We start from the raw sequence: 14,621 nt of genomic DNA, 5'->3' as shown, positions 1-14,621 counted from the left end.
TCTGTTCCCACACCACTGCTCCAGAAGCCTCGACTCTGTGACTTGTCCCTGCTTTGTGTTCTTGTTAGTCTGCCTTACCCACCCGGAAAGTGCATGGTCTGTCTCACGCAGCACGTATTTGCACAATAGTGACTGCATCTTACCTGAGAGGTGAAGAGAAAAGGGGTCCTAATTATATGAGTAAAGTTACTTTTCCTCCAAGCTCCTAACATTTTTTTTAAAAAACTTTTTCAAATGTTTTCTATTTATTTTTGAAAGAGAGACAGAGAGACAGAGTACGAGTGGGGGAAGAGCAGAGGGAGAGGGGGACACAGAATCTGAAGCAGACTCCAGGCTCCGAGCCGTCAGCACAGAGCCGACACAGGGCTTGAACACACAAGTTGCAAGATCATGACCTGAACTGAAGTCAGAAGCTCAACTAACTGAGCCATCCAGGCACCTCACATTTTCTCTAACATCTTACTGAAACTAAAAAATTCTTGAAGCGCCTAGGTAGCTCAGGGGCTTGAGCGTCCGACTCTAGATTTCGGCCCGGGTCATCATCTCACGGTTTGTAAGCCTGAGCCCTGAGTCAGGCTCTGTGCGAAGAACGAGTAGCCTGCTTGGAATTCTCTCTCTCCGCCCCTCCCCCCTACCTCTCTCCAAATGAGTAAACATTAAAAAGAAATAAAAAACTAAAAAATTCTAATACTTACATTCCTTTTCTGGTACCCTCACATGGTAACATGCAAGTAAATATAGTTTCTAACAAGTCTTACTGTTACTATACTATGTACACAATACACATCCAATGGCTTAAGTAAAAATCAAACAAGATATTATCATATAACGCAGATGCTAAAAACGTTAGCTACCCAATCTTAATCCACCAGTGTTTCCTTTATTTACTTATTAATGTTTATTTATTTCTGAGACAGAGAGAGACAGAGCATGAGCAGGGGAGGGGCAGAGAGAGAGGGAGACAGAGAATCTGAAGCAGGCTCCAAGCTCCGAGCTGTCAGCACAGAGCCCGATGCGGGGCTCGAACTCACAGACCGTGAGACCGTGACCTGAGCCGAAGTCGGATGCTTAACCAACTGAGCCACCCAGGCGCCCCCACCAGTGTTTCCTTTTAAAGGGCAAAGGTATTTACAATTTATTGTGTTCCACTCTGTGAGTTCACAATCTTTTTAAAAATCAATCTTCAGTGATAGACACTTGTGAGAACAAACAAAAATATCAACCAACTGCTTCAACTACTTGCTAAGGAGTTGCAAAGAAGATGGAAAACATTATTCCTATCCTTTCTAGAACATTTTAGTCTCACAGAAGATTCAGGAGGAAAAAAAATGAAAAGACACAACCATACAAAAAAAGCAATCACACACAAAAGTGCATAAGCAATTTATTTACAAATACGTAATACTATATAAATCAGTAATTACGTACTGTTATGCCCACAGAGTATAAAATCAGACTCTCTCCATCCCAAGTCTTAAATTACCTGTGTGTAGTTTCCAGGGGTTATATTACTCTCAGGAATACAGACTGGTTCCTGTAACCAGGGAAGAGTCCCACAATCTTTTCTACTTCTCAAACTCTGCTGACACCAAAAGTGTATTTCCTGCATGCCCACAAGTAAGAAAGAAACAAGTAATCGAATACAGTATTTATTTAACGAGGTCACTGTTACCTTTCCTGTACCTTTCCTTTCTTATTCGTTATATTCTGTTCACACACCGTGGCAGTTTCTTCAACCACTGAGCAATCCTAACCCCACTACATACCTGGGAGCTGGGCTGCTTAGGCTCATCCATTCTCCCAGGAGACTCACTTCTGGCTCTGTGTCTCTCCGTCAAGGGAACAACACTGCCGGAGGGGCTAAATCTGTTGGAAGAGGAGCAAAAAGGGGACTAGTAGAAAAATAGCGTCAAGGAACTTAAAAAATGATGACATCTACCCCTTTTTATCCCATGGCTGAGGAAGGGGGAACAAACAGAACAACAGATTTCTAAGAAATACTTTCATATAGTAAATATCAGATCTTAAGGTTAAAAGAGGTCTGCCCTAGTAAATTTAAGAAACACAAAATGGCATAGCAGAGAGACCACATGGCCCGGTGACACTAAGGCTAAATACAAGCTTCTGTCCTTGAGGACTGGGAGACCATAAAAGCATAAATTAAAACTGGGTCTATGATTTTGTTTCTTCTATGTAACTATTAGGTTTTTGGTTGCTCCCTCACCCACGCCCCATGGTAACTTGTTACAGATCTCAGACTGCTGATACAGATCATGGAAGTTGAAAATCTCTGCATCCAAAGCTATTACTTCTGATACAGTTCTAACACTGGACAAAGGGTGCTAACACAGGGGAATAGTAAGTACTGTCCTCAAGGATACTTTAACTGTTAAGGACAGAAGGAGAAGAGACCACCTACAGGGGATATAGGATATGCCCTCTGAATTTCTGTGACACATATGCCTCTTTTAAGGCCAGATGTGAACCAAAGTAATAGCTTCTTTAGTTTTCATCGTTCATGCAATTTTATTTTATTTTTAAGAGTGGGGAAAAAAACAAATATTACCAATCGAAGTTGGTAATATTTCTTTCTTTCAACTGAGGCTTTCTTTCCATTTACTTAGATTAAAATTGTTACTTCCACTCCCCAAAAAATGTTCTGACAACTACAATATGTTAGAAAAAGAAAAGTGAAGCATAGGGCATAGTAGCACTGGTGGAAAAAAAGAGACTCTCAGGCTTGTGGTAGCAGCAGTCATTGATGAAAGAAAACAGGGAAAGGTATTATCACATGACAAATGAAAAAAAGAAAAGAAAAGAAAAGAAAAACTATCCAAAAAGCCCTTCTTTGGAATTACTGTGATTACACTAATTTAAAAAGAACGATCACTGCTGGTACCCTACTTCCTCTAATTGTGGTAGATGGGGGCAAAGGAAAGTGAACAGTGCTACACAGGAAAGTCAAAGTCCCCCAGGCCACCTACCTGTGTGATAACATACCAAGGAAGGGCACTGCTGCCAGGCTCCCAGCTGATGATCAGCTCCCTGCCTGGAAATCCGAGGAGGCCCTGGCAATTACTGATCCTAGCGTGGCTGCGGCTGCTATTCTGATTCATGGAAGTGTCTAACTTTACCATAGTTCTCACAACACTGTGAATACTTCAGGACTAGGAGCTTCCTGCTTTAAAGAAATAAGAACGCAAGTCTTTTGGCACACCTCCGGTTTCCTCAACATCAACTTATTTTGGCTAAGAACATCAAGTAAGGAAGACACACTCTGTGCCACACAGAGGGCCTGCGTTAGTGACGTCTGCACGACAGCCGTTTAGACGAACAAAGAAAACAAACCGTACCTGTCAATTTCACTGCTTGTTGGCCGAGCCACCTTGGCTCCTGAAGATCCCAGAGTGTAATTTTCCTGCCCCACAGAACCATGGCCGGTGGTGTCAATCACCATGGCTGTGACTTCCTCGGCGCTACTCCCGTCTTCTCCGGAAGGCTGATTCTCAGTCCCAAGCCACTCCTCCAGGTTTTCCGTTTTGATGTGTACTGCCCCAAGAACTCTAACTTCATCATCACTCCGGGCCCCCCGGTCTGCTACTCCCGTCTCCACGTACCACTGTCCTGCTCGGTTGATTCGAAGAATGGGCTCCCGGCTCTCTACATCAGAACTCGGTTCAATTATCTGAGGGCTGGTGGACTCCTCAGGAGGACTGAGCTCCCTGATATCCAACACAGCACTAACCTGACCTCGCCGGTTTCCCTTTGCAGTATTATGTCGTGGGCTAAGGGAACGGTTGAGATTCGGTGTCACCCTGTGAGACTCCGGAGGCCTTTCTGGATGCTTTGTCCTCGTTTGACTTAATTCTGCTTCAACCTCTGCCACATTAATTTTGAAGTGAATCCCCTCCAGGATCTGTGTACATTTGTCTATAATATGCTGCATCTGCAGAAAACTGGCAGCTGTCAGGTAGCTGATGATATCTGCCAGTTGCAGGCATATCCGCCCAGTATAACAGAAAGAAAGGAGCTGCTCAAAAACAGTAGGGTTCTTGATGACTGAAATGGAGACAGTACTCATCTCATTCAAGGACATGTGATCCCGGAAATAGGGTGAACTGGCAGCCAGGACCACTTTGTGAGCCCGAAAAGCCTGTCCCTGCACGTTGACCACAATATCACAGAGACGGCCCTGCATGCGCAGCTGGTTTAGATGGCTCAGGACAGAGTTGCTGAAGTCAGGGATCTCCAGTTGTATGTTCCCACCTTTCTCCATGGTCGTGCCTGAGGGTGTAGGCAGGCATTCAACCCTGCTGAAAGAGGAAACCAAGTTCATTAATAATTTGAATTTCACTCCTGCCATGCTCTCCAATTCAAATCTACTGAAAAATATTTTTTGGTAAAATTTCAAAATCTCCAAGTAAAAAGAGACAACTTCCCTTATGTTTGGATATGGAAACAAGATACCCTTAACAACCCAAATGTGACTGCTAGACTTCTACAAAGTCTACCTAAGATCATACTCCCCTTACTAATAAGCTATGCAGCATCAAAACATAAGTTTAACAGAAGGGGGAAAATCAGTTGTGACAGTTCTTTTTTTTTCTTCTTTAATCACGAAGTATTCATACACTGAATACAAAATCCTGTGATAACTTTTCTTTGAAGGAGGAAAGAAATCAGCTCTTTGAATAAATGTAATTACACACTAATGGATTGATCCCTCTTGCTAATAGTTTACTACATGCTGTAGAAGTTATGTTTATTATTTAGAAGGTGACTCATATCCCACATGAATGTATGTAAGCCATTATTTCGAAGCTTGAGAGTCAGAGCCCTCACAAAAAGGCTTGGGTTTAGGACTCTGAAGCAAGGTCTTGGTTAGGAAACATGCCACAGCCGTGTCAGAACTCAGTGAAGATGCAGAGAACCTGAAGATGTTCAACCTCAGAATTAAGAAAGGGTAGGTACACTGCTTCTATCTAAATTCAAAGCTGGGAATTTCAGGGTGGTGATGATGCTGATTCTGAAATGTAATTCCCCAAAGCTGGTAGAAAATAGAGCATTTATCAATATGGCCAATATTTTTACATCAAAAGTTTTTCTTTAAACAGCTGAAAACATTATGCCTATAACTGCATCCAATAGCCTTCAATGGTTGACACTAGTTTGTGTAAATCTCAACAGGAAGACGCTGACTTGAGCCCAACATGTTTCCATTTATCTGTAACTTTATAAGACATTACATAGTTAGCTAAAATCTAAAATTTCAGAACTGATCCTGACAAGCTCACAGTATTGCCCCGCACTTACAACACAATCAGTAAATAGGGAAGTGTATACACTGCTTTTAAGAACCAACTTTAGCCAACCTGACCTTTTTCCAAAGCGTTTTTGTTTGTTTTGAAACTTTTAATCCAATAAGAGCCTCTGTCGATGCCATCATGAATTCAGATGTGTTTATTTTGGAGCCTACACCAGCGCCTTTTTTGTTTGCTCTTTCCGGCAATTCCCCAGTGAGGAGGAAGCCCCTGGAGTAAGGTCTCTCTCTACCGTCGGCACTGGAAGGGTGAGAGCTGTAAGAGGGAGAATCGGGAACGCCATGGGGTTGGCCACTCCAGTATTTGAGTGGCTTTAGTCTGCGATAGGAAGCGTGGGTAGTGGGAAACTGACAGAAGGGCGAAATGTCACCGAGGAGCGGGGGGAGGAGAGGGGAGCAAGGCTTGGGGCCGGGGAGCGAGCAACCAGGTGAGGGCAGAGCACCGGGAAGGGGGCGGCGCCCCGGGACCCCGTCCAGGCGGTGAGCGTAGGCGGGCGGGGAGCAGCCCAGAGGTGGGTGTGTGTATCTGGGTGTGTCCGGGCTGCGGTGGGGGAGGGGGCCGCCCATCCCGGGGTCCTGAGGGAGGGGCCCAGCGAGGGGGCGGGTCCGGCAGCTCAGCCCGGCCCGGGGCCAAGGGGGTGGAAGGTCTCCGGTGCCTTGAGGGTGGGGTGAAGGGGAGTGGCTGAGCGCCCCAGGAGCAGGCTGCGGCGGAGCCCGGACAAGGCGGTCCCGGTGCAGGGCAGCGGGACCGGTGTGCGGGGCCCGAGCCCAGTCAAGGAGCAGCACCTACCTCCGGGGGTGGAAATGGGCCGGAATGGGCCGGAACACCGTCCCGGAAGTGAAACCCCCCACCCCCTCCCCCGGAGCGGGCGACGTGCCGGAAGGAAATCACTCACCCTTACACCGCCCCCCTTCCCCTCCCCCAGCGCTTTCCGTCCCTCGCGCCCCCTCCCCTCTCTTCCTTCTCAGTCGGTCGCAGGGCGGGAGCCTTGAGTCACGCGGGCTGTCGTGTCACCGCCCACAATGGCGGGTGGGGCGGGGCCAAGGGGCGGGCTTAGAGGAAGGAGGTGTGGCTGCAGGAGGAGGAAGAGATGACGGGAGGAGACGGGGAGGAGCTGAAGCCGGCGAGGGTGCGTGATGACGTCATGAAAAAGCGTCCTTATATACTGGCGCCTGGCCTCCATCTCGGTCTTTCGAGGCTAGGAATTGGTGGTTGGTATGTATATGATCATTTTGCATAATGGCTTGTTGGATCGAGGCCTTCAGCTCTTGGTAGTTAAAGTCATCTTAAACTAACTGGTATTTGTAGGCCGGTCGCGGGCCTTTGGAGGGTTCCCAAGATGAAGATGATAGAAGTTTTGGGTGCGGGCGCGGCCTAAATCCTACCGCTCGGGCAGAATTGCGGAAAAATCCGTGGGCTCGCGTTCCCTGCCTGTGATGAAGCCTGCGTTGGTAGGGACATCTGAGACTGTTGATGAACGCCAACGGCTCTGATGGCGGCGCGTGCCGAGTCACCCGAGTGGGCCTTTGTTAATCTCGGCCAGGGCCTCCTTCGGCCTTTTGCTCAGGAAAGCCGGCAGTTGGGGTAGTCCACGTGCTTCTCTGAATGGCTGCCTTCCGCAGTGCACCATTATTTACTTCAGTGGTTTCCAGCTTTAACTTTTTGCACTGCTCCTTTTGTAAACTATTAAGTGCGCTCTTTGTAGTCGTGAAATTATGGGTGGTGTAAACGATCTGTGGTATAGGTGATAGGAAAAGAAATATGCTTAGACTGTAGAACAAATGGTTAATTTTAAAGTTTGTTTGGGAAGAGCGAGCAAGCGTGGGGGGCGGGGGGGGCAGAGAGGGAGAGAAAATGCCAACCAGATTTAGCACTGTCGGCGCAGAGCCCAACGCAGCGCTCTAAGCGTAAACGGTGAGATACGACCTGAGCAGAAATCAAGAGTTGGATGCTCAAGGACTGAGCCACCCGGGGGCCCCAGGACAAAATGATTATTTTTAAGAATCCTAATCTTTTCCCTAGAAATGGTGCTGGGCACGAATGCAAAGTGGCTTTTGATGGCTTCTGATGGGCAGGTAAGAAACGGGTTAATACAGTGGAAAGGAATCAGATCTCCTTGGAGGTGGGGTCTTTTGTTAAGCCTGTGATGGTTTAAGAGTAGTGGACAGAAGGGATTTCTGAAAAATCCTATTCTGAGGCTTAACCATACCTAAAACCTTGATAGTTACTTTGGCTGCGCAGTATGTTTAATCGGATGCTCTTTGTTTTCTAGTTCTGTGCCAAAGGGGTGAAAACGCTGCAAAGGTAAGTTACTGAAATTCCCTCACCAAGGGAAGTTAGGTTGAAAGTCCACTAAATGTGCTACAATGATGACATTATATTTGCTACTCTTGACTGTGAGAATGACGAGAGTTACTACCACCATTACACTTAACTGAGGCACACAAAAGGTGATTTAGAGAACTTGGAGATTGACACTACTTTTACATGAAGCTGTTTCTTCCTAGGTCCTAAAGTTCAAGTTGCACATGCTACCCATGGGCAAACAGGTGAGGAACCTTTTAGATAGTCCGTGTTTACCCAGTCCTTTTCAATTCTTTTTTTACATCTGAATGCCTACACTCTGGTATTCTGTATGAAATGCTTACAACCTGAAACAGATACTATGATGGTTGCATAGTTCAGCAGATTGGATCATGAAGAGATAGCTATCTATCTGATGTATCGAAGTTGATAGGAAAATTGGTTTGCTGTTAATAGCATAAGCAAAATGTCATTAACCTGGTTTCCTTCCTTCCTTTTTTGTAGGCGCTAAAGGGAGTTGGCTGGAAATTGAGGAGGTGAGCAGAATTGTAATAGAGCTAAATGTTGGTAACAGGGCAAACATCACAGTACAGCTAATGGCTGTTTAGAGTTGCCTTATGCACAGGAAGCACTCCTACCACCAAGTGCTTGAATGCGTTGCTGAATGCAGTAAATACATGCCAGACCCTTGTCCTGTTACCATTGGTTAGGACACTCATGATTTGTAAAAAGCAGCCTGGATGATGATAAGCAAATACTGACTGAACATGAAGGTCTTAATTAGCTCTACCTGATTTCAGGCATTTTTGACGTTGTGGGGAGAAAATTCATCTTTTGCCTCTTGTGAAACCGTCTTTATTTCTTAGGTGGACTTGAGTCTCAGTCATTTTTGGAGCAACGATTTATTTTGGTAAGTATTAAGCATTTTAGTAAGCTCAAAACTTAACCGAGTGCTGATGAAATAGAATGCTTAACTACCAAGTTAACTAGTTTACTGTGGCTACTTAGTGGGTGCATGTTGAGCATGCTGTGAATGGGGTTTTTGAAATGATGTTGACCAAATGTCTGACCTGAAGTGAGCATGTAGACAAATTTAACACTGAAGAACCCTGTGACAAATAACTCTGAGAAGAATTCGGTGATAATTAACATTTTAACGAAGTGTGTTGTTTTTTTTCTAGGTTACTGGCTACTATCCTGGATGGCTTGCTTGGGGTAAGACAAAACAGTTCTTTGGTTGCTGAACTCAAGTTCGTGTGTGGCCGAAATGTGCTATAATGTGTTAAGTGTGTTCTGGTGTTTCAAGGAAGATTCAGCCATTGTGAAGTGCATTTAAATTTTTTTTTTTTTTTTTTGGTCAGGTGCTGATTTTGAAGAACTTTTTATATAAAGGTATGTATTCTCTAAACCTTTTTTGGTTAACAAGCAAGATACTGTTAGTGATGATTTTTGAAATTAAAAACAGATGGGAATCTCTCTGAAAAAGAGTGAAGATTTCTTAAACGCTGAAACAGTATTTGGAAAAGTTGAGAAATCCACTTGTTACTACCTGTTAACTAAATTTGACTAAATTTTCTGCAGGTGTGAAGAGTTAGTGGCTCACGAGGCCCGGAATGAGGAGCTTTAAGCCAAGGTATAGTCGTTTCAAGTTGGGTGTCTATATGAAGTGGTTTAAAGCCGATACAGTGATGAGAACATAGTTCAGCAGACTTGACAGTGATGAGCAACATTGTCTTTCGCTCCTATCTGACGTATCTGGCTGCAGCAACCCTATCCATACCCTTGAAAACGAGCCATTTATTCTACCACAGGAAACGTTCAGGGTTGGGGTAACTAGTGGCTTATATACAAATGTTTTTTTTAGTTTATTTTGAGGGGTGGGGGAGGAGCAGAGAGGGAGACAGAATCCACTCTGTGCAGAGTCCAGTGCAGGGCTCCATCTCCCTGACTTCATGACCTGAGTCGGACATTTAATTAACTGAGCCCACCAGGCACCCCAAATGTTTCAATTTTACGATTTCACATTTTGAGGAGCACAGGTAAAGTTTTTGCCAGGAAATTGTAGTTTTTTTTTTTAATAAGCTTCATGTTTTAAAGCAGTTTCAATATTGACAACAAAATTGAACGTAGGATCCCATACATCTGGTCTTCACACCTTCCTCAACATTCAGCACTAGAGTGAGACTTTGGCTACAATTATGAACATACAATGAGACCATTATCGCCCAAGTCCACAGCTTACATTAAGGTTCATTCGTGTTACACGTTGTATGGGCTTGGACAATGTGATACATCCGCCATTGTGTGTAGAATAGGTTTGCTGCCCTAAATGTTACTTTTCAGAAAGTTAAAAATGGGGAAAACCAGTACAAATTTTAAATGGCTTTTTCCCCCCCCCCCCAACATCTACAAACAGGCAGACTGTCAACCTGAACATTAAGAGGTAAGTTGGTCTGTGGTATATGTGATAAGTTAGCATGTAACCAGTGATGTAATGATTCTGCCAAATGAAACCGAATGATATCACTCATAAAACCGTTCCATTTTTGTTTCTGAGGTTACTAGCAAACATCATGCGGGGTGGTTTTTGTTTTTTTCACCATAATTAACCTGCCATCATTGCTTTTAGGGCATTTGTGAGGGCAGCTATCCAGTTATGAGAGCAGCTTGCTAGTTGAAAGGTGAGACTTTAAAAACCTCAGTACTGTTGTCTTAATCCAGAATACATGATGATCTCACTCCAACTTGAACTCTCTCACTGATCACTTGATGATTATAAAAGATCTGATATTCTGTGTATTCAGAATACAATTAGAATTAAAACATAAAAATGTGTCTAAAAGTTGCTGCTTTGTCCTTCCAGCACCTGGATGGATGCCCACGGGATAGAAGATCAAGCTTTTCAATATCAATAAATTTTTATAAACCATCTAATCAAGAGTGCTGATTTCAATTTAATGGGATGAAGGAAGGAAAATTATGTCTTTGTAATTAAGACCCTGTGACATTAGCTTAAAACAGTTGACATTGAGATGTATTTTATAGGATACCTTGCTTGGGCTTGAAGGTGCAGAAAAATAAACTACAGCCCTTTTCAGGTGTAGAATGCAGAATGGTGGCATGATCTGAAGGATGAACTGTGTATTGTGCAGAAATTTTCTAAGGGGCTGAATGTGAAATCCTGTGCCAAAATGCTTGCTATTAAGCACGATGGTGGTGGGTCTCTGCAAGTGTTGATAGATGGTATAAGGGAAGTAACCTGGTTATCGCCCCCCACCACATATTAAAAGAAAGCTTAAAAATGGGACAAATACTATGGTCACAGCTGTTAAGAAATAGGAGTGCTGACTTTGCAAGTAGAATCTCACATTGACCACGGATTGCCTATTGTATTCTGTAAATTAGTGAAACTGCTTGGCCTCTGGCAACATAAGAGCCCAGATACTAAAAATCTGATGAAATCACATTAATTTACTACTTGAAGTGTGTGGGGACATTGTTTTGCAATTTAGGACTTTAGACAGGATTTAGGATTTTAAGATATTGCAGGGGTGCCTGGGCAGCTCAGTGCCCCATATCTAAGGTTACCTCCCTTGGCCCTTCCCCAACTTGGACATTCTCTTCTCTAAAACACGGAGGATGTTGCAAATCAAGCTGGACAAGATGGTCACTCCAAATAAATGTTTGGGTCTGTTGGAGGTGAATTTTGGTTCCTCAGAATGAGGAAATTCTGTTAAGCACTTTCCTATAGTCACATTGACATCACTTCAATCTTTTAAATTCCTTCTACAGGAAAGGTTAGATAATCCATGGTTCATTATTGCTTTTGGTACCAGTGGCCACCCCAGTGTCTCCCAACAGGCTCTGAGAGACCCTCTGAAGCAGGAACCATCACTTGGCTCCAGCTCTCCCCCTTTTCATTATCACCAGTGGTGACCTTTCTTGGCATTACATATTCTTAGTTTCCTCTAGGAGAATGTAAACTCCGTGAAAGGGATTTAAATCTTGTTTGTTGCAGTATTTCCAAGCTTGTCATTCAGGCAGTCAGTGTTAGTAGATGGATTAGGTCAGTCTTTTAGAAATTTAGTGGGTGCCAAAAGATCCTCACAGTGAAATTGGCCTCTTCTATCATAGCCTAGGACTTGGGTGACTACAAGTAGATGAGTTCCTGGCTGGTTGAATTCTTCTGAAATGACTAACGCAATCTAAAAAGACATCTCTAGTGTATTAGAAGCCCAATCTCATTTAATAAGCCTGAGTGAGGGAAGAGAAAAATAGCAAGTTTTGAATGTTACTATACGTTAAAGATGTTTTACTTAATCCTTACGATGGCAGTAAGTGAGGAGTTTCCATTTTGCAGATAAGCGGCCTTCAAGGATCACGTTATCAGAGGCTGTACAGTAAGTGGTAGTGCTAAGAACATATAGTGGCATATCTTAACTGACAACGAGTACACTGAGGATAATTATCTTGGACAACTGGAAGGGAGGGCCAAAACCACTACAGGCAGGAATATTAAAAGTCTTGTTGCCTTCTGGTCTGAAAAGTCCCAATACATAATATACTTAGGGTCAGGGGAGAGTTAGCTTGAAAGATGGGGAAAGACGTGGAGGTTAATGGAACACAAACACCGTGATCTCCAAAAGTGGGGCTGGGCTGATTTAAAAAGATGGGCACCTACCTGGGTGTCTCAGTTGAGCTTCTGTCTGACTTGATTTTTGCTCAGGTCGTGGTATCCAGCTTTGTGTGGCTCTGTACTGAGTGGATCCTGATTAAGATTCTCCCTCTGCCCCTCTAAACAAAATTGTAACAGCAAAAACCCAAATGTGACCTTAGCCTCTGGCACTGAGTGGGAGTTAGTACTACTCAAATTACAAGGTGCCCTCCAATGCTTGGAACCCATAATCCTATAACCCGTCAAGTGCTTCTACACTGAGGAAGGTGAGGGATGGGTTGTGTAGAGTACTGTACTGTTACTGGTAACTCGAGTTTGAATAACATACCTACATTTATGCTTATATTTGATTTGGCTCCCTGAAAGTTACACCCATTACTAAGAGCCCATGTAAGTTATTGAGTGTAATGGAAATAACCCATTAGTTGACTTCACCCTACCCGAAAGCAGTTCTAGTTTAGTACATGATGTTTTGCTAACTGCATATCCTGCCAAGCACATGAAGAATGGATCCCCATGCAGTTATGCTCTCAAGCTAGAAAGTTGGGTTCCAGGATTCCAAACTAGTGCTTATTTAAACTTCAAATGTCGCAGCTTTTAGGTAGATACACTTTTTTCATCTTTCAAAAAGCTGTACGGTAATTTTTTTTAAAATTTTTTTTAACGTTTATTTTTGAGACAGAGACAGAGCATGAACGGGGGAGGGTCAGAGAGAGGGAGACACAGAATCTGAAACAGGCTCCAGGCTCTGAGCTGTCAGCACAGCCCGACGCGGGGCTCGAACTCACGGACCGTGAGATCATGACCTGAGCCGAAGTCAGCCGCCTAACCGACTGAACCACCCAGGCGCCCCTTTATGTATTTTAAAGGGATCCTCATGCTCCTGAGCTTGGAAGTGATAAACTATGCTTCCTTCTTCTCTCTTATTCCTGGTGTAAAGCTATGGAAAGCGTTAGTGTACCGTGCTGCACAGGTGATAAAGCTGAGACTAGACTTGTGTTCTAGTGACCTAATCATCCCAAGCCATTGTCTGAAAGGTTAATGCTAGCAGAAACAGACCCATAAATACAGAGAACAAACTATTAGTTGTCAGAGTGGAGAGGGAGTGGGGGATGCAGACTTCCAGTTACGGAATGAATAAGTCAGGGATGGAAGGGACAGCATAAGGAATCTAGTCTATGGTGTTGTAATAGCGCTGTATGGTGATAGATGGTAGCCACGCCTGTGGGGAGCCCACTACAACATACAAAGAAGTTGAATAACTATGTTGTGTAACACTGTCAATTATACTTCATTAAATTTTTAATTAAAAAAATTAAAATGAATTAACATGTAAAAAAATTAAAAGGTCAATGCTTGCTAAGAGTTAAGCTACCATAAGCTGCCAGCATGCCCTCCCCTGCCTGTATTAGTCGATCATTTAATTTACTCAAGAGAGGTTTTTTGAACATCTATTATATGCCAAGTAGTGCTGGGAATAGGTATTACAAAGAACAATACAGACAAAAAATCCCTGCCCTCGTGGAGCTTATATTCTACTGGGGCAAACAAAATACACAAAATACAGTATATCAGGGAATGTGGTTAATAATATAGTACTACAGAGGAAAAATAAAGCAGGGAAAGGAGGGCAAAGCATGCTGGTGGGCAGCAGGAGCTCATTCAAATATGGTTGTTTGGGAAATACTCACCAAAAAAGGAAGTATTTAAGCAAAGGCTTAAGGTATTAGGAACTAAACAGTGAACTTATCTGGAGAAGAACTGCTAGGTGACAGCTGGGGCAAAGTCCTGGACGTGGGCTCATGACTGGGGAACACCAGGCAAAGCAAGGACACCAGTGTGGGTGGTACAGAGGGAGCTCAGGAGGAGATGGTCAGTAGATAGCAGGTGGCAAGTCATGGCGGGCTTTGGAGGCCACTGTAAGGACTCTGGCTTTTCTCTAAGATGGGAAACAACTGGAGGGTTTTGAGCAGAGGAGTGATGGGACCCTTCCTGAGACTGCTGAAGGGTAAGGACGCAAGGGTAGGAAGCTTTTGCTGGATCCTTTTTAAAGGATCAGATGCTGGATATATTTTGAAGACAGAGCTGACCTTTGAGACAAATTTTCTCCCGATTCGCTTTTTTAAAAGTTTATTTTTAGTAATCTCTACAGCCAACATGGGGTTGAACTCATGACCCTGAGATTAAGAGTCGCATGCTCTTCTCATGTACCAGTCAGCCACCCCACCAGATTCACTTTCTTGATCTGACCATGAAACTGAGGACTAGTATGTGTTTTTGTTTTTAATTTTTTTAATGTTTATTTTAAAAAAGTTATTTCT

At 43.8% G+C, this 14,621-nt stretch overlaps 1 protein-coding gene and 10 non-coding genes across 23 annotated transcripts in view; 10 read left to right on the top strand and 1 right to left on the bottom strand.

Annotated features, from left to right (window-relative positions):
- The window catches only part of ZBTB37 (zinc finger and BTB domain containing 37), a 36,402-nt gene extending 30,189 nt beyond the window's left edge, over positions 1–6,213 (bottom strand). For 7 of the 13 annotated variants that reach the window (XR_007148235.1, XR_007148232.1, XR_007148233.1 and 4 more), the window contains exons 1-3: positions 5,378–5,515; positions 3,354–4,310; positions 1,767–1,866 (exon numbers count right to left, since the gene is read on the bottom strand). Coding sequence is in view for 5 of the 13 variants with exons in the window: in XM_047840812.1 (XP_047696768.1) it covers positions 1,767–1,866; positions 3,354–4,276 (1,023 nt within the window). In the remaining 8 variants the exon portion in view is untranslated. Of the gene's footprint in view, positions 1–1,424; positions 1,604–1,766; positions 1,867–3,000; positions 3,182–3,353; positions 4,314–5,377; positions 5,517–6,110 lie in introns of those variants that run through there. The other 6 variants (XM_047840816.1, XR_007148237.1, XR_007148238.1 and 3 more) reach the window with 6 other exon arrangements.
- Positions 6,214–6,743: 530 nt separating this feature from the next.
- Positions 6,744–6,823, top strand: LOC125155884 (small nucleolar RNA SNORD74). The gene has a single exon (XR_007148400.1). It is a non-coding gene; the product is annotated as a small nucleolar RNA SNORD74 (small nucleolar RNA).
- Positions 6,824–7,459: 636 nt separating this feature from the next.
- Positions 7,460–7,521, top strand: LOC125155897 (small nucleolar RNA SNORD75). Its single transcript, XR_007148413.1, has one exon. It is a non-coding gene; the product is annotated as a small nucleolar RNA SNORD75 (small nucleolar RNA).
- Positions 7,522–7,680: 159 nt separating this feature from the next.
- Positions 7,681–7,763, top strand: LOC125155878 (small nucleolar RNA SNORD24). Its single transcript, XR_007148394.1, has one exon. It is a non-coding gene; the product is annotated as a small nucleolar RNA SNORD24 (small nucleolar RNA).
- A 218-nt stretch (positions 7,764–7,981) lies between these two features.
- On the top strand, positions 7,982–8,048 carry LOC125155895 (small nucleolar RNA SNORD77). The gene has a single exon (XR_007148411.1). It is a non-coding gene; the product is annotated as a small nucleolar RNA SNORD77 (small nucleolar RNA).
- Positions 8,049–8,360: 312 nt separating this feature from the next.
- On the top strand, positions 8,361–8,421 carry LOC125155885 (small nucleolar RNA SNORD44). The gene has a single exon (XR_007148401.1). It is a non-coding gene; the product is annotated as a small nucleolar RNA SNORD44 (small nucleolar RNA).
- Positions 8,422–8,667: 246 nt separating this feature from the next.
- Positions 8,668–8,732, top strand: LOC125155896 (small nucleolar RNA SNORD78). Its single transcript, XR_007148412.1, has one exon. It is a non-coding gene; the product is annotated as a small nucleolar RNA SNORD78 (small nucleolar RNA).
- A 324-nt stretch (positions 8,733–9,056) lies between these two features.
- On the top strand, positions 9,057–9,141 carry LOC125155880 (small nucleolar RNA SNORD79). The gene has a single exon (XR_007148396.1). It is a non-coding gene; the product is annotated as a small nucleolar RNA SNORD79 (small nucleolar RNA).
- Positions 9,142–9,302: 161 nt separating this feature from the next.
- LOC125155886 (small nucleolar RNA snR60/Z15/Z230/Z193/J17) lies at positions 9,303–9,383 on the top strand. Its single transcript, XR_007148402.1, has one exon. It is a non-coding gene; the product is annotated as a small nucleolar RNA snR60/Z15/Z230/Z193/J17 (small nucleolar RNA).
- Positions 9,384–10,106: 723 nt separating this feature from the next.
- LOC125155882 (small nucleolar RNA SNORD47) lies at positions 10,107–10,185 on the top strand. Its single transcript, XR_007148398.1, has one exon. It is a non-coding gene; the product is annotated as a small nucleolar RNA SNORD47 (small nucleolar RNA).
- Positions 10,186–10,343: 158 nt separating this feature from the next.
- Positions 10,344–10,420, top strand: LOC125155879 (small nucleolar RNA SNORD81). The gene has a single exon (XR_007148395.1). It is a non-coding gene; the product is annotated as a small nucleolar RNA SNORD81 (small nucleolar RNA).
- Positions 10,421–14,621: the final 4,201 nt, after the last annotated feature.

The sequence above is a fragment of the Prionailurus viverrinus genome, chromosome F1 (genome assembly GCF_022837055.1).
Source record: "Prionailurus viverrinus isolate Anna chromosome F1, UM_Priviv_1.0, whole genome shotgun sequence".
Classification (NCBI taxonomy): domain Eukaryota; kingdom Metazoa; phylum Chordata; class Mammalia; order Carnivora; family Felidae; genus Prionailurus; species Prionailurus viverrinus.
Note: the sequence above shows the minus strand (reverse complement) of the source record. Positions and strands in the feature narration are given on the sequence as shown.